Genomic DNA, 18,812 nt, shown 5'->3' with positions numbered 1-18,812 from the left:
GAGTAAATCCTTAAAAACGAAACATTAGTAAATCCACCCTGCTATACAAATGTGAACAAAAACTACAGACTGTGTTCTCATATCACTGTGCTTATTTTAATCTCATAATTTCTATGTTTTAAAAAGTTATTCATATATAAACCATAACTGTCATAAAAATAAATTCTAAAGAGAAGTCACTGAAAGTAAAGTAGATTTTCGATGTTATACTTCACCTACAAGACTTTGTCCCAACTGTGCTGTATGTTTGAAAATGATCTCTTTTACTACATTGTTAGTGCATATTTTAACACATTTAACAGCATAGTTGTATGCATATTTAAGAAATTTTAAGTGCAGAAAAATTAAATGTCTAGTGATGGAAGAAAGTTTCTGGTGGTGAGCATCCTAATCGTGCGTTTCCTCGGAATTCTCTCGTTTCCTTCCACATTTTTGTCATACTTGTTATTTTATAACTATTATCTTTCATTAATTCATTCGTCTCCTTTAGCCTAAAAGACATAATAGGGAGACGTAAAACTAAAATGTTAGGGAGCTGAATTACAGGACCATGCCAATAAGAGATAACATTTTATGACAAAGCCTCTTTGGTGAAAGCCCCATGAATACAAAGTGCTTAGCGGACGGTAGAGGGCTGCCTTTGGAATGGGATACACGATAGTCATGATTAGGTTAAAGATAATATATTATGTGGATATCCTTAGTTGATGTAAGTTCAGTATCTACGTCATTAGGTATTCAGATCAGCATTTCTGAAAATATTTTTCACAACAATTTCACTCAAAAAGCTACAGGGTTCAGAATACTTTTCAGTAGACTTTAAGATTAGTTATAATTTCATATGAATAGTCAGAAAATTAACGTGTTGAATAAAAGTGGTTTCCAAAACAATTAGAATTAATATTCCTTACATATTTACACAATTAACCGCAAAATCTTCATACAGAGAGTTACATTACCTATTTATCAAAGAAAACTATGCAAATTGGTCTATTTGATGCAATTTGTTCCAACAATGTCTTGAAAGGTCATAGACCAATTTTAATATTTTCTTTATAGGAAATGTGACCTTATATCTTTCATGAATTATCGATAATCTATACATACAGTGGTATTATTTTAATTTTTTAACAACTGGTTTAGAGAGAGGGAGAGGGAGAGAGAGAGAGAGAGAGGGAGAGAAAGAGAAAGAGAGAGAGATAGAGTAGATGGGTAGATATAACTTTCTTAGGAAACAAACCATACAAGGTAGACAAAACCAAATTTTGTTACTGGATAAGTGACAAGTAGAGATCTTCACAGTATCCTAATACAAGGTGATGTGTGTAAATTAGGTAGCACCCCGAATATCTTGGATACGAATTATTCAAGATAAATGTCTGTCAAATAGTACTGGAAAGACTTTCATCCAGCAATGTATCGACAGTTGTTAATAATGGTATGTATGTGTTTGAAATATAAATACCCCTCACCACTAAATTCTTGTTATCTGAGCATTTGAGATTAAGAAATAAACGTTAATACCTTATTCTGAGAGATCATATGTTTAACCCTGTAACGGTAAGAATTTCTAAAAACAAAGTTAGTTAAATTAAAATTTAATGTTTCTAGGTAAAACTGGGTAAAATTTACTGTTATGTCTGTGTATAACAAACTGTTCTGCGAACTCGAAATATTTTAACAACCGGTTTGAACCGGCTGAATAACACCACTGCATACATATGCATTTATTACAAATGTATTAGGGAAAGAAATTTTAAAAAGTAATGCCACTTCAACAAGTGATTCGTACTATAGTAAAATTGAAATACCAATACTATGATTTTGTTTTTAAAACCAGAGCTAATTTAGGTAAGTTGGTGTAAATGAACTCAAATCGATCGATTTCTTCCAAAATTATTATATATATACTCACAGACGCTTTTACGCAATGGGCATGTGTCCGGTGATGCAAGAGATGGAGAGCAAGACGTCGGGAACTATGTTATGTAAATATGAGAAAATCCTTAATTTAATAATACCAATTAAGGAACATAATTCAAATTCCTTGAAAATTTGGAAGGGAATAGGAAAGAAACCACAATGACACTTTAACCTTGCGCGAGTAATGGGAGTAGTATTAACCATAGTAGTATACGGATCGGCTCGCCCCCCTTCTTCTCCATAACGTTCCCACCATTACCTGCTGCCTTCGTAGGAGGGAGGTCTGTGACGCTGAAAAGGTTAAATCCATATCCTGGCGATTATTACGTGAACAATGCGTTTATTTCATTTTATTAATATGGTTTATTTTACTATTGCCGGTTACCAGTTGAAGAAGGTGGGCCCATTGGTGCAGAAAACTTCTCCCGAATCAAAGGCTAAAAGATAATGCTAAGGAAGGATAGTTGCCCAAGGCACTGTTGGTGTCAAACGTAGATCTGTAAGCACGCCACCCTATTAGCTTCCTGACATTTACCAGTTATTGCTTATTTGTTCAACATTTCTCTTCTTTCCACTTCTGCAATTTCTGTCTGATGAAGCATTAGCGAAAACTCTTACAGCGTAGTTTCTTCCATGTTTTACAGCAGACTCAGCCTCTGGTGTAGTGAGGCATTTTCAAAGTAAAATGGAACCTCCCTTAAACAAAGTACTAGTAAAGACTCCTTGAGATATGTATTTCATAACTTGCTATTTAAAATTATAATCTGCTGTCAAACTTGACAGTAATTAAACTTGTAATAATAATTAATTTTGATTCAAGGATGATCGAAGGGTACACGGAAAATGCCGAGCATTTTCATAATGAAAATTTTAGAAAGTGGAAAAAAAATATACTGGGATATATGTTTGTTACAGAAACTTAACCATTTCAAACTGTAGTTTTAATACAACACGATTTGTTTCATACAATATGATTATTTCAATAGATGAGGAGTGTTAAATAAAAGTAAAAATAAAAAATAAATAAATAATAACAATTTCAAATTGTGGCTATCAAGGTCTGCTCTTCTGGTTCTCTTAAAGTCATATCAATCAAAGGAGACTAACAAAATACAAATTCACGTGAGTTGTGTATCACATATCTAATTGATACAAATTATAAATTTCAAATACGGTAAATGTTATACAGACTTTAGTAGCTTATGTAGATATTTTTAAGGATATATTATAAAATATCTTTGAAAGTTCATAGTATTTTTATCGTATAATATCAAGGGACTAAATTTATTAAAGAATTGAAAGAAAATCAATATCTTAATATAGTGGCATATACTCTGAAAATAAATAAAAATGAAGTGAAATAAAGGATCAAAATACTTTCGAAGGTTTACATAAAATTGAGTAATAAAAGAGATCTTCGTTTGAAGAAAGTTTGAGAAAAGCTGTTTTAATCTGAGAATGCGAATTTTCCACTTCCGTGGGTTTGATATCAGCCTTTCTGTTACTTCTAATTTTGCTGTATTTGTATCTGATATATTACATTTTTGGATCAAAATCTCCAATATATTTCAGTCAAAAATTTTCTTGTACGTCTTATATCTGGAGAACTACATATAGTGTAGCCAAACCCAAACTATCACTTAACTCAGTATGATGTACTAACTAACAAACTAACTCTATGGCCTACGGAACCCGGAGATTTAATGCCGTTTTCTCAAAAGCTCTCCACTGGCTTCTATCCTTAGCCAACTGGATTCAGTTTCTACTTTGTATTCCTATTTCTACGAAATCCATCTTAACAGTATGTTGTACTTATTCTGTAAAAAATATGAAAACTTGATTTAAAAACTTTGAGACCCCTGATCCAAAAAACTCCAACATATTTGCCAAGATCGCAATCTTTTATTGCATTTGTTTGGATTATTCCTAAAATTCTTGGCCGAGATCGAAATCTTTTGATCCATTTTTTAAAATAATTTCTAAAATTCTTGTTTAAACTGTTTTATAAGTTCCATTTTCAATTCCATTTCTTCGACACTCCAACTTACCATGAAATTAATATAACCTGAATTTCGAAATGATATTTATTAAAGAAGAAACACGGAAACTGATTCCCAGTCTGCTAATTAATTATCAACTTGACAAAGTAACGGATGCTTATACATGTATAAACAGCAAAGTTTTAGAGTATAAAGCATTCATTGAGTATAAAGCCTTATAAGAGATATATGACGAAAGTATATTCTAATGAGGACTTATTTTCAAATGAAACCTGCAGCCTCCTTTCCAGAATGAACTTCATTTTCCGAAAGAAGTTTTAAACTCAACAGTATTTATCGAATATACCGGATGTAACAAAATCCCGAGGCCATAGGTTATCTTTGTTGCGAATAAAGTTACGAAAATACAGGAGTGGAAAATCGATTGGAAATATGTGTTTTTTAATCTAAAATAGTGGAACTTTTCCAATTGCAGCACCCGTTTGAACTGCAGACTGATAATGTGCCCGATGATAAATGAAAATTCAACGTTGCTACTTCAGCAGACCGGTCGAACGGAATGTAAATTCAAACAAAAATGGGATGGGAACGAGCACATTGTTTACCGAGTTAAGCTAAAACACGTCGAATTTATTCACTAAGAATTCTAAATTGTGGATATAGTGAGGGGTAAAAGGAAACTGGAAACGTTACTTCTTCATTTAACATTGGAATCATCATCAGTATCCCTTTTAGAATTTCCACTTTTTGAGGTAAATTTTAGACTTTCAGTCAAACAGCTACTGCTTCTTTACTATTTATCGAAGGATCATGGTTCATATATCGCTTTTTTTTTTATATAGAATAAAGCATTCTTTCCAACGGTACCACTCACTTGTCCGTATTTTACACCAGAAATGGAAAATCGATGTACGGTCAAGAGAAAACGCAAACTCTGCCGGATTTCATACCCAGAATAGTGCATCTGTCTCTTCAACATTCGAGCAGTGAAAGGGTGCGTTGCTTTCTAGGAGGCGGACACTTTTTGTCAGCATACCACGTTCTGGGATTTCACAGAATTCCACGTTTTGAGTTATTAAAGAGATGTATTCGATTGCTATATCTTTTTTTCCTTCTTTCTTTGTTTATTCATGTATTTATGCAAGTGAATGACTCAAAGAAGGGTTCCGACCTCCAACTCCGGGGTCACATCTATCTTTTAGGTGTATCTAGGATTTGGGGAGGAACTGGCCCTGGCCTTCAAGAAGGTACCATCCCGGACTTCGCCTGGTGGGAGTGAAGAAAACCAGGAAGACCTAGTCAAACCAATGACAGCGTGCCGATGTACCACCACCGAAGGGAGTCCGTGTTCAACTCTGAGCGATCAAAGTGATGATCATATTTATTTGGGATCAGCATAGAGAATTACTACTTGGTTTCAGGGCAAAGGATTCCACAATTACCAGGATATACTATAACTCACTCGCGCGTGCGTTGCGGGATTCTGTGAAATCCCAGAGTATGACATGTTGATAAATGTGTCTATCTCCTGGAAAACAATGCACCCTTTCACTGCTCGAATGTTGGCCAGACAGATGTACGGCCTGGATATGAAATTCGTCATAGTTCCCGTTTGTCTTGACCGCACACCATCTTCATTCCACCTCTTCCCTACTATGCAGTCACTTCATAGAGACAAGTTTTCAGCAATTTTGCCACGCTGCTTTCTGAGGTGCAGTAATGGAGTTTGGACCACAACACCTTAGTTCACGTTCAAACCTATAACACAGCAATGGTGCAGAGTTACGGGCTGTACATTACCTTAATACCTATATACGTATGCAGGATTACACATGCAAAATTTCATCGCTCTACAAATTTTGAAAGTGGGTCAGGGTAAAACTTTCTCGCGGACCTCTCGTTAGCAGGCAAATTTCAAAGAAATCACACATATGCAAATTACTCAGAAACCATTGAATTCCGACCCCTCAATTCATATAGGCGAAAATGTTCCCAAGTATGGTAGAATATCCCCTCGCAAGGAATGCATCGAATTACCAATTACCCTGTATATTATAAAAGCTTACTGCGTCATTACTATTTGACCTAGGGCCATGGATCAAAGGCCATTTTTTTTTTTTTTCAGAATAACGCACCCTTCCCAACGGTACCACTCAAATGTCCGTATCTTACATTTGAACCGGGAAATTCGGGAAAAGCCTGATTTTTTCTGAGAACCCCCCTCCCTTTGGAATATTTGCGCCTTCAGGCCAGAGCCCTGGTTCACACAGGGATTTTAAAAATGAGAAATACTCAAAGGTCCACACAATCCGTATGCAACATTTCAATCTGATATCTTGAAAACTAAGAGCGTGAAAAAATTTTTGAAATTTGCCTTAAAAAATAAAACCATGTCAGGTCCCTCCGGCCCCACTTGGGGCTGCCAAGTTGACCATCCAGTTCCAAAACGCATCTGGGGTGTTCTTTGGTGCATACTTGACTTGATCAAAAGAAAAAAAACGGCTTAACTGCATGTTATAGGACCTAAGTAAGCGGTCAAAGAAAATACTACACTATGGTGACAAAAGTTATCATAAATCCTTAAAGGGGTATTAGAATTAGAATTAGAATTAGAATTAGAATTAGAATTTATTAATATGTATATGAGTACAAAACAGTTACTTAACAATCTTTATAGCGATTCAGGGAGAGGCCGAGCTTCTGCTGTTTGTGGTTCTCCGTTTCAGAAATTATTTACATATTATAGGATGGCGGGTAAATACTTAATATATATAGATAACACAAAGTGGAGCCCAAACGGCTGGTGCAGCTGTAAATATTCCACCATTTTACAATGAAAGCTACATGTTTCAACAATTTTCCTTTCTTTCCATTTTTTTTACTTACCTTTACTCATAACAGAGATCCTTTATGCCATTCAAAAATTTAATATTTCAGCTATGTGCGATGTGTGCGCAAGGGATTCTCCACAGGGCATAATTCCAAGACATGCTCTGAACAGGATTCCCAGATATATATATGCTAACTTAAAGATGGTTCCAAAGTAGGCAGAAAATCAAAACTTACGCAGTGGCTCAGTGGTAGGGCGTCTACCTATGGTGCATGAGGTCCGGGGTTCGATTCTTGCTCGCGCCAAGTGAACTTTGTGGTGGACAAGCACCGTATGCGTGGGTTTCCTCTGGGTTCTGCCGTTCCTTCCCACTTTCTTCATTCCACTATTTCATTCATTTCTCATTATCATCGCCTCCTTTAGCTTACACGGTGTAAACGTAGGACGTAAAACTCAAAGATTTCATTGCAGTGAACATAGAATGCGTAGTTACTTGTGAGAAATTAAATTATTGTGTTTGGTCTTAAAAGTGAAAACTCACTTCTCGGGCTACGTAGTGCCAATTTTTACTTATTTCTTGACTTTATTATGAATTGAGCGACATAATAGAAAACTCCATATAAATACATGAACACATTTAAAACGAACTACACCTTCGCAATCTGTGGAATGACAAAGTTGGTACTTTTTTAAATATAATTCCATTACTTTGCTCTTCATTATCATCACTGTGTGTTGTACACAAATAGTTTATCTTTATCATTATCGCCCAATGTTTGTTCCAACTCGATAACAATTATATACTTTTATATTCTCCTTTCAGTATCAACATGATTAATGTGATTCCCCATGATGCTAACGCCTAGATAATATGCAAAAAGAAGAGCACTTGATATATATATTAACGAAACAAATTTTCGAGCAAGAAATTTTTATGTTGTTTGTATATATATTGCAAAATCATTGTGTTGTCCAGCCTCGATTTCAAAAGTCAGCGGAAATGTTGCTTGCATACGTTGCTTCATAAGTAACAATTCTTGAATACTTTTATCTATAACTAATACATAAACTACAAGGAGGTCAGAAAATTGTGCTTATTGACTATACAATAACGTAATTACTTTTGAATTTAATAACACGTTACATCCTGCTGAGCCTGTTTTGATTATTGTTGTGGTAAGTCCAGAAATATTCGAAGATTCATATTTATTTAGCTGTATCTAATATGGATTAGCTCGTAACATGTTAAGCCAAGATCGTCAACATTCTTTTTTTTTTTTTTTTTTTTTTTTTTTTTTTTTTTTTAAATCAAGATGAGGTCTTCCGAGGACCCCTGATTTTCCTTTCCTTTCTCAATTTATGGTGCGGGAGATTACTCAGATTAGTTTTTAGGGGCTCCTGAAACCATATCTTAGCATACGATTTCCTATGCAACGGTGTTATATATAAGTGTCAGACGTCTTTTAGGACGGCTATGTTTGTCCCGCTGCTTCTCTGTGTTGTCCATCTATCTGCTCGCAGGTATCACAGCAAACATGGTAAGACATATCGAGAAGTTTTTTTTTTCTTTCTTGAATCGATTCTGCGTCCCAAGAATATGCACCACTTCATCCGTCAACCCTCTGTTGAAACTAGAAATGCAAATAATTAACTATTTCTAATTTCAACTTTGATTACAAATATCAACATAGATCACAAATGCCAATACATAGTGACAAGTGATTTTCTTGAAATTGATTCAATGTCGTAATAATAAGTTCTATTTACACCGCTAACCCTATATTTGAATTGGAAGTAGTAGAAACTAACAATTCTCGATTGCAACGTTAACTCTATAGAACCAAAACGATAACAATAGCAACAAGTGGTTTTAGGAATATATTTAGCATTCCAAGAATAGGGTCTGTTTTTCTGTTAACCTCTTAAATTCAAATTAGAACTCAACGATGTTCGGTTTCAGCGTTGGTAGTTATAGAACAAATATTGTGATAGTTACCAACAAACGATTTTTTGGACTCAATTGGAAGGTAAATTGATATATATTCATCTGTAACTTCTACTAAAACTGGAAGTGGTAGAAATTAATTTCTATATCAGATTTCAATATCGGCCTCCTTAGAGTAAAAACACTAAGAGACTGCGAGTAATGTTTTTTTTTTTTTGTTTTATTATTTTTAATGCATTTAGTGTCCGAGGAAAAGTTCTACCTTTGATCTCTCCATTGCCAATCAAAAGTTATCGATGTACTTCTTCCAGTTTCAGTATTAAAATCTCATAGTTTGGAAGTCTGCTGCAGTTTCACATTATAAAACGAAAATCACTTGTTTTGTTCGAAACCTTACAACGTTCGAAACATGAAGAGAAGACAAAATTTAGTAATCTGAATTTGTAATACATTATACTAAGCGGGGTTTAATTGTTTCTCTGAAAAAAAAAAAGTCGACAATTGGTAGTATACTCTTAGGAGTGCTTTTTTTGGGACGATTTTCTCATAAATAAAGCAGGCGATTTTTATATTTCGTAAATAAATATGTTATTAATGTCTAACAGTATAGTATTACTTAGCTATTTGTTATCAAAAAGTCTACGAAGATTAGTTTGTTCCTGAGGATAAGTTTTTTTCGGGACAATTTTGTCTAAAACGAATAAGGATATTTTGAGGCGAGTAAGACAACTAAGTTTTCCCTTAATAACTTGACAATATGACATAAGCCATTTCCCCTGAAAATATATACTATGGGTAGTTTTCTTCTCGGGCTGAGTTTTTATTCTTGCGATTTTTTCAAAAGTGATTCCTATGATATTGTTTATACTTCATAGATAAATATTTCATTATAAACTGACAAAAGTACATAGATCATTTGTGCTGAAAAGATCTAGGTGAATATTTCATATATAATTGTATAATGTTGCATAAGTTACTTCTTATGAAAAATTCAGAAAAGGTAGTTTAGTCTTGGAGTGTTCAAAAACAACTCAGGAAACTTTGTTCCTTTTTTTTCTTAAATCATTTCCATCAAATATCCACAAGGGGTAGTTTGCTCTTGAGGATGAATATTCTGACAGTTTTCTGACATACTACTAATGCGATTTAATTGACTTTGGCATTTTTCGAGGAAACCAGCTCTCGACTCTCTCGTAAAATACTCTCGTCTGCTTTCAGACAGGGAAGTTCTTCGTAGAATTTACAACTTATTAGTTTGATTCCTTGTAGATACATTTATTAGCTATTCAACGAAATCACTGAGACTTGGAGATGTAGAAAAGTCAGCGTAGCCAAGTAGATATAGCCAAAATAATTTCCTACAAAATTTGAATTTTCTATCTTTTCCTAACCTACGATTGATTCTCTTTTTTAAACAATTCTGCCTATTATTCTCAATCTGTGTGTAGAAAATTATGCTCTTCGGAACAAGAAAAATCTCAAGAGAATACGTCGTCCGATCTTAGTACACGCCCTTCTGAGCCAAATCTTCATTCAAACCTCAAACTAATGACGTCTGGTTTTGAACATTAGAACATTACATTCTAATGTTCGAAACAGCTCTGTATTTTTAAAATTTTCACCAGTGTTTTTTAAAAGGGTAGTGTACTTTTGGGAGAGATCTTTCTTAGGGCGAAGTTTTCCGAAATGGTTTTATAACAAATTTTGTCCGTATTTCAGAAGAAAATGTTTCGTTAATAACTACACCACAATATGATTTAGTTTAAGGAAATAGAGCGATAAAGTTTTGTGCGATGGACGTGATTTTTATTTTTTTAAGCTGGTGCAACACACATACAAAACACAACAAAGAAATATTTGTTATAGTTCTAGCAGGATAAGCTAAAATGTGATGCTGGGGTCTTTCGAAGATCCTGCTTAATATGTGAAGGGTTTAATTAAGATACAACCTTATTGAGTAGCTGATGGTCTAATAAAGAATAGCTAGTGCATAATTAAATATTCAATAAATTTATTATATATAAGGTATTCACAAAAGACGACGAAGAACTGTTATTCTTTATTTAGGATAAAAACCTCTTGGAATCCACCAAAAATTATCACTCTGTCATCTTTTATAACGTTTTCGAAATATAAGATGAATTTAGTACCACGTGATACATAATTTTCATGTTTCATACATTGTGTCAGATTTAAATTAACATTTCGAATTTACCACTAGAAACAATTATTCATATTAGAAGCTTTAAATAAAAAGTGCACATATAAGTGAAAGGAAGAAGCATACATATGATATGGAAGCAGCGCATGCCAGACAATGGCCTTTACCACCTACATATTTTCTCCATTTTTCAAACAGGTCCTTTCCTTCTTCGCACTTTTGCTTTATTTTTGCGATGTAACCTTTGAAATGTCTGAAAAGAATATATAATTAATAGGTTTAGAATATATATAATTTTATATATAGTTTTAGTGCTATAGCATGTCCAATATAATTAATATTCTGTAACTCTCCATTGCGAGTGTCTATATTGACTCAGTATACGTCTAACACGACCATTTAATCATTACGGAAAATTGAGTAGCATTCATGAATTACAGTCATCTAATGATTCTGTGTACGAGTCATCTCTTTTATTAGTTCCCACCAGTTCAAGGAAGCAAGACACATGCGCCATATATCATGCACATAGCATTACAAAGATCTGTCTTAGAATCCATTGGAGGCAAACGCCATTGGTCATAGACGCAATGGTCGATGCAGCAAAATCTTTAAGAGAAGTCACGGTCGATCGTACAGTAAGGGACACTTCTGGATGACACAGCCATATGGAGATTTACGGCAAAAGTGCTCCACATGTTGAGTCCGAAGCATTTGCCAGGAAGTATTGCAACCGAATTAGCTTTAAAGAAAGGCGGTTGGCATAATCACCAGCCACTGAAAATTCCCGTACACTTGGGCGAAATTCCCACTACCGTCTACAGCATCATTTCACCAAAATGAGATGAATCTCAGACGTGTCGTTCTTTTAGCAAACATATTACTTGATATTTGTCCTATTCGTAAAGATAAAGTGCAACAAAAAATGAAAACTCAATCCTGTTGCTGTTGGAATGAACACTGTTTCAGTCGTTTGATCTGGAATGATTTCGCAAAGCATGAATAAATAGTCTGTCACTTCAAGAGGGTAGGAAGAGTGAATCCCCTCTCCTTCAGTGTGAAAACACATACATTTAATTGAATGCTTAGTGAGAGTGAGGCCATTGGTATAGCGCTTTTATGATTTGAAGTTTTGCTCCCAAGCCATCTTATGTTATAGTTGATGACAATGGAGAACGAGAGATGCAAATATGTTGAAAGAGAGATACAGTCACATGTGCAAATTTATAATTTGAGACAAAATGATCGGATAGCATCCATATTTTGTCGAAAATTTTGATTTTGTAAGTAGACATGTAAAAAAGCTCACCCGTACCTGACAGCATCCCACTACCAGTTGTTGAATTCAGGTGGAGAACTCAGTTGAGAGCATCAGATGATTACGGAGGGGGAGAAACATCTTAACCCTTTTCCGGGCCGTGGGAAGATATCTTCCCAAAATCATATTTAGGTTAGTGGGAATAGCATTTCCCACTTGGTTATCGTGCAGTAAGGCAGGTCGACAATGACTATTTTGGAGAAGAAATCCCTGCTTCTGCTGACGTGATTAGCACGCACGTTAGTATGCACCATCTGGTGTGTAAATAGTAAGCACTTTTTATTGATTTCTGTTTCCATACAATTCGATCCATACCCATTAGCATCGGGAGGGGAGGGCAAGAGGGGGCATTTGCCTTCCCCTGGAAATTGAAATACCCCTAATGTTATGCAATTTGAGGCACTTTCGAGACAAAATTACCAATTTTCAGGAGTTTTGCCGCCCTGGAAAATGTTCCCCTCCCCTGTAACAAAAATCCTGCCGGCGCCCAGGTCCATACCATTCGCTTTCCGTGTGCGTTCTTGTTTTCTGAAAAGAAATTTATCTAAAATACCGAAAATAATAATTTTGGTGATGTATCCAGGGACGGCGCCAAGGGATTCAGGGGGCTAGTGGCCCCAGATCTTCCCTTGTCTTCCCTTGTGTCCCCACAAAGTTTTATTATTTTGATTATTATTGCACATATTGTATTAATATTGCCCATTTTTTATATGTTTTGTTTGATTTACCCCCATTCCAATCTTGTCTTTCCCCAGGGTCATCGCAACTCTGAGAGCCTAGCGGCGAACCTGATTGTTTCTGGCAATTCGTGCATGGCCAGCATGCAATATAAAAAAATATTCATTCTTCTACTGTGGGAAAAAACCCTCTTTAAATTAGGCTCGTGGGAAGAATACTTCCCACCCCATAATCTATGGGAAATATATAGAATAAATGGAATCCACCAACATAATTATTCATATTCGCCTGCTGGAGATCTTATTTTAATAGGCATAACACAGCATCATATCTACAAAAAAAAAAAAAAAAAAAGCCCGGAAAAGGGTTAAGATATGGAAAACAAAGAATGAAAAAAAAACTTTCAACTGTTCTGGATAAGATTCGATCCATATACTTCAAGATTACCAAGCAACGACTCTACTCACTCTTCCACGAAGCCACACAGAACGATAAGTAGTCACACGCAGGCCCGTGCTGGGATACTAATGAGGGCGGTGGACAAATCTACTGAAAGGGCGCCCATACAAACGTATATTATATATATATATATATATATATATATATATATATATATATATATATATATATATATATATATATATATACTGTATCTTATGTACAGACTTTGAAAGAAAGTATGGGTGCATTTTATATCAAAATCACCACATTAATTTGTTTTAGCATTAACATAAATAGCAAATTTGTGAAAACCTCGAATCGAAATCCTCTTTACTAGAGAAAAATTTTTAGTTCCTATAACAACATTTCTGTCAAATAAAAAGAAGCTCTATTGCCTATGGACACTGGAGGTTCAGTGCCCGTTTGCAAAATCTCTCCATTGATTTCTGTCCTTAGCCAACTGGACTCAGTTTCTACTTTACCTAGATATATTCTAGTCTCTGCGAGAACCATTTTAATGTTGTACTACCATCTGCGCCTCGGTCTTCCTCATGGTCGTTTTCCTATTTGAATTTCTTGTTAGAACTTTGAAAGCGTTTGTAATTTCTTCCATTCTAGCTACATGACCTGCCCATTTGAGCCTACTAGATTTGATTACCATAACAATGTTTGGTAAACGTATAAGTTATGAACTTCCTAGTTATGAAGTTTCCGCCATTCCTCATTCCCGTTCCTCTTGAAGTCCGAATCTTGTTTTCAAATACTTTCAGCTGCGATTTTCCCTCAGAGTCAGTAACCATGTTCCGCGACCTTACTGCACAACAGGCATGATTATCGTTTTATATTTTAAGCTGCAAATTTCTCAACAGATTCCGCGACAACAAAAGATTTTTAACTGAATAATAACACGAAATTTCTGCTTTCAGTCAACGTCAAATTTCATAGTGATTATGGTTTTGGTCTATTAATAATGATTCTAGATATTTGAAAGTATCCACTTTATCGAAAGTAAACATTATCTGGTATTTTAACGCATCCATAAAATGCAGTATTACGATCCCGGCAAACTTGCATGTATTTAGTTTTCTTTGCATTTACTTCTAAGCCCATATCCCTGCAAGCGTTAATTAAGATTTCTGCATTCCTTTCTATTGTTCTAACATCCCCTATAAAATTTACATCTTCAGCATACAGCATAACCTCGTAAATACAATTCAGCTCTAGGACCTGATTGCTGTCTCTGATTTTCCTTATAGTGTTCTCAAAAGAAGTTAAATAATAATGGCGAGAACGCATCTCCTTGTTTTAGGCCATTCTCAACGTGAAAGCTCGTAAACGAGAATTTCTCTATTCGAAGCTTATTTTGGGATTCATTTAAACATACCTTAATTAATAGAACTTTTTCGGCATTCCAAATTCTGTTAGCATGTTGTTCAATGTTTCCCTCCTACCCGAGTCTAAAGTCAATAACTGATGTGCCCGGATATTGTATTCCCATTTCGTTTCAAGTATTAGTCGAATGGTAAATATCTAGTCGATAGTTGATCGATTTTACCTAAATCCGCTCTGATAATCTCCAATAATTTCATCTGCGTATGGAGGCAATCTTTCTAATAAAATGTTTAAGAGGATTTGTTGGATGTTGATGGAAGAGAAATGCCTCGATAATTATAACAATCAGTTTTGTTGCTTTTCTTCTGAACTGGAACAATGATTGATTCTTTTCACTTTTGTGGTAATTCCTCCTTGTTCCAGATAAGGAGAATGAGTTTGTGTATGTTGCTGTACAATTTTTCCCCTCCAGCTAAAATTAAGTCAGCCAGAATTTCGTCTATACTCGGAGAGGTGTGTTTCTTTAGTTTTCTAATAGCGATTTCTATTTCTGTGTGGTTAGGTTCTGGAATATACGATTATGCTGTGTGCATTTCACTTTCTCGCCAAACATTAATTTTTGGCTATATGTTAAGCAAATCTTCAAACAAATGTATCCATCTATTTAAGATGCTATCCTTATCAGTGAGAACTGTTCCGTTGGCTTTCTTTAATATGTAAGCACAAGGTTGATATGCTTTCTTAAATTCGTTGCTCCCCTTATACATGGCCCGAATGTTTGTGTTTTTATTCTTATCTTCAAGTTAATTTTAGCTTTCAAAAATCGCGTTTCTTTGTTCTAAAAATTTTGGAAGTTTTCAGCCAGATGACATTTAAATTTTATGTAGTTATTTCGTTCCGATTTTTTAACCAACACTGTTTCTTCTATTTTCTCTTCTCTGCTATTTTAGTCCATTCCTGGTTGAACCATGGTTTGTTCCTAGGTATCTCTGGGTGCCCCAGTTTTTCTTTTCCTGAAACTTTAATGTTATCTCTAATTGCAACCAAGTATTCTGAACACTAGTGCACTCCGAACCTTCTAAAATCGAGAATCTATTTGACACTTTAATCTGGCTCCCCTCTCACCTGACTCTCCTCAAATTTCTTTAAATTAAACCATTCAGTTTTCAGATATTGAATATTTCCTTTATTCAACGATAGTCTCTCTTATTTATCGCTGCTACCAGGTGGTAATCAGTATCACAATCAGCTCCTCTGTACGACCGAACATTAATTGTGCTAGACTCTTTTCTTCTGTACACTAAAACGATCAGTTTGATTATGTGTTTTTCCATCTGATGAAATCCAAGTATATTTATGAATGTCGCGATGTAGGAAGTTTGTAATCTTCACGATAAGGTCTAGATGTTGCAAAGTTCACGACGTTGTCACACCCTTTCTTATGCAGACATTTACTCCCTATAATCGTTTTGAAAATACCCTCTCGTCCTACCTTCGCATTGAAACGATCTAACAGAATTTTCATATGGTATTGCGGGAAATAATCAAATACGCGTCCTATTCTTTCGTAAAAACTGTCCTTTTTAATGTCATCCTTATTTTATGTTGGGGTATGTGCATTTAAAACAAAATATTATACTGTCGACCCTTAAGAGAAGTAAAAGAAAATCTATCATTAACAAATTCAATCCATGTAATTGCTAATATTATCGTTTGTGAACGGATAGCCCTGTTCCTAGTTGGTAATTTTTAATTCGTTCCCCTTAAAAGAACGTAAAATTTCCCAACTTGACTCCTCCATTTCCTTCTCATCTAACTTCCTGATGTCCCACTAGGTCCATCGTCTATTTCTAAACTCATTCCTTACAAATTTTAACGCCGCTGCCTTATAGAGACTTCTTATATTCCATGTTCCAAATCTCAAGTCCATTTTACTTTGCTGAGTTCGTTCCAAGTTATCAGTTCTAATCCGAGAATTCTGAGAATATATCTGAACAAGTCTTTTTTTTTTTTTTTTTTTTTTACAGGATGAGGTTCGCCCCACATCAAATCCCCAAGCTGGAGGATCATCCCTTGTCTGTCCGCCACTGCTTATTCAGTATATTCGCAGCTAACCTATATATCTAGAAGCCTTCTCCTCGATCCACAACCTGAGGACGCGCCATGCCGTGGTGACAGGAAGACCACACTTCACAAAAATTAATATAGCTATATCTTAGAAATACAATAGGTGATGATTATCCAAAAACTGCTTTAAAACACAAAGGAACAATCAATATGCTCGAGTATATGGATGCATATTAAGACTGTGCAAGCTTCGATGCCGTAAAAATCGTAAATTAGAGACTAGTGTCAATGTAGTATTTCATGAATGCATCGTACGTTTGAGTATCCGAACTATTTTTGATGTGTCACATTCTTTCGCTCTATAGCTACATAACTTTATTGTTATTTTTGTAAGTCATTATACTCTTTACCTGATCTTCACCAATAACAACTGTATGAATTTATATAACACAAAACTGGTATCCAGAAAAACATTTTTTAAAAAATATTGTCTAATGTGATAATGCGCAGGGCACCTATTGTGAAGGGTGCCTTGTACCCTTCACTGTTTTTTTTTTTTATTAACCGCCACTATTTGAATATATTTTACAAACCTGGTATACAGAACAACTAAAACCACTTATCTATAATCTGATTTTTCGTAGGGCGCCATATATAAAGGGCGCACTGTATGTTTCACTGGTTCTTTACCAATAGTAACTCTATGTATATTGTACAGGACTGTAATATACAGAAGAGTGAATAAAATCGTCCCTCTTTGATGTGGTCTCTCAAAGGCGTCTAATGTAAAGGGTTCTTTACCGATAAAACTGTAAGAATATATTACTAAAAACTTGTACCTTTATATGTACGGTGATGTTTCGGAGGGCGCACCGGGACACGTCCCGGTGTCCCAGTGGGCCAGCACGGGCCTGGTCACACGTCAGATACAAACCGTTCATTACTTACAAAACGTTTATTTTAAGGGTAAAGCTAGGAAAATTCCTCGACTCTAGTTTTTCTTTCAATGGCACTAATTTAATTACTGTTGTCTCAGCCTGGGAAGAATATTTTCCATCAATCTAGAAACTTTCCTAACATTTTTCATACATTTTTAGCAACACACAACATTTATCCGTGGCTGTTCTGCATAATTATACTTACAAATAACATTTACTTCCAATTCTATTAATTCCAGTGCCAAGTAAACAGAAGTGCTGGATATGAAATTCTATATCTCGTGAATAGTCTTACAGAAAATATCCAAATTCAATTTTTCTATGTGGAACAGAGGGAGCACACACGCGGGGCTTTGGGAGCAGGTTGCGCCCATGAGATTTGTTTTGGGGAGGAAGTGACATAAATTTACTTCAAAATGGCAAAATCGCACGTTTAATTATACCATAATTTTACTTTTAAGAACGCCAAATGCGAAGGAGAACGAATGTATTGTCTTTCGCTTGAAGAAATAAAATTATGGCTGAAGGTGAAAGTGAACAGAGAATCAGAGATTGATGATGTTTAGGAACAATGGATGCTACCAAGCAATGGCGTAGCCAGAAGGTCTGGACCCTCCGACCAGGGGCGTCATTTCAGACTTCATTTAAGGGGGGCAAGAGCACCACCGACATAGGACTTTCACGTTTTGTACTAGTATATTAGTAGATAATCGATTAAAGTATATGTATTCCTCAAACCCTTGGGGGGGCAATTGCTCACTCCTGCCCCCTTAAATGACGCCCCTGCCTCCGACATTTGTAAACGATATTAAATTAAGATCTAAGATTGCGGTTTTATACATAATTTTTCCGGGGGTGGACCCCGGATTCGCCTCGAATTAGTCAGCGATCCCTCGAAATCAAATTCTGGTTACGCCCCTGCCACCAAGTGATGTACTCTTCTATGTGTGCGACATGCAAATCAATGTGGAATTTATTACAGGAGGGGAGAAATCTAGCTAACAATTTAGGCACTCTTTTTCTCATGGGGAGGAAGAGAATGATAAATGTTGGAGAAATTTCTCCCAAGCACTTGGAGGGATAGTCACCCTTCGCCTAGGAGGGGAGCTGCAATTCTTAAGTTGCCAAGAGCTAGCGAAGAGTCTTCCCCTCTAGAAAATTAGTAAACAAAACAATGGT

At 35.4% G+C, this 18,812-nt stretch overlaps 1 protein-coding gene across 1 annotated transcript in view; it reads right to left on the bottom strand.

The window, feature by feature from the left end:
* Positions 1–10,744: 10,744 nt before the first annotated feature.
* LOC145685844 (uncharacterized) overlaps positions 10,745–18,812 on the bottom strand; it is a 112,393-nt gene continuing 104,325 nt past the window's right edge. Inside the window, exon 6 of the mRNA XM_081758466.1 lies at positions 10,745–11,112. Coding sequence (XP_081614592.1) covers positions 10,944–11,112 — 169 coding nt within the window. The 3' untranslated portion in view covers positions 10,745–10,943. The remainder of the gene's footprint in view (positions 11,113–18,812) is intronic.

The sequence above is a fragment of the Thermobia domestica genome, chromosome 5, assembly GCF_964235325.1.
Source record: "Thermobia domestica chromosome 5, izTheDome1.hap1.1, whole genome shotgun sequence".
Taxonomy (NCBI): Eukaryota; Metazoa; Arthropoda; class Insecta; order Zygentoma; family Lepismatidae; genus Thermobia; species Thermobia domestica.
The sequence above is the reverse complement of the archived record's forward strand: the minus strand, read 5'-3'. Positions and strand labels throughout refer to the sequence as shown.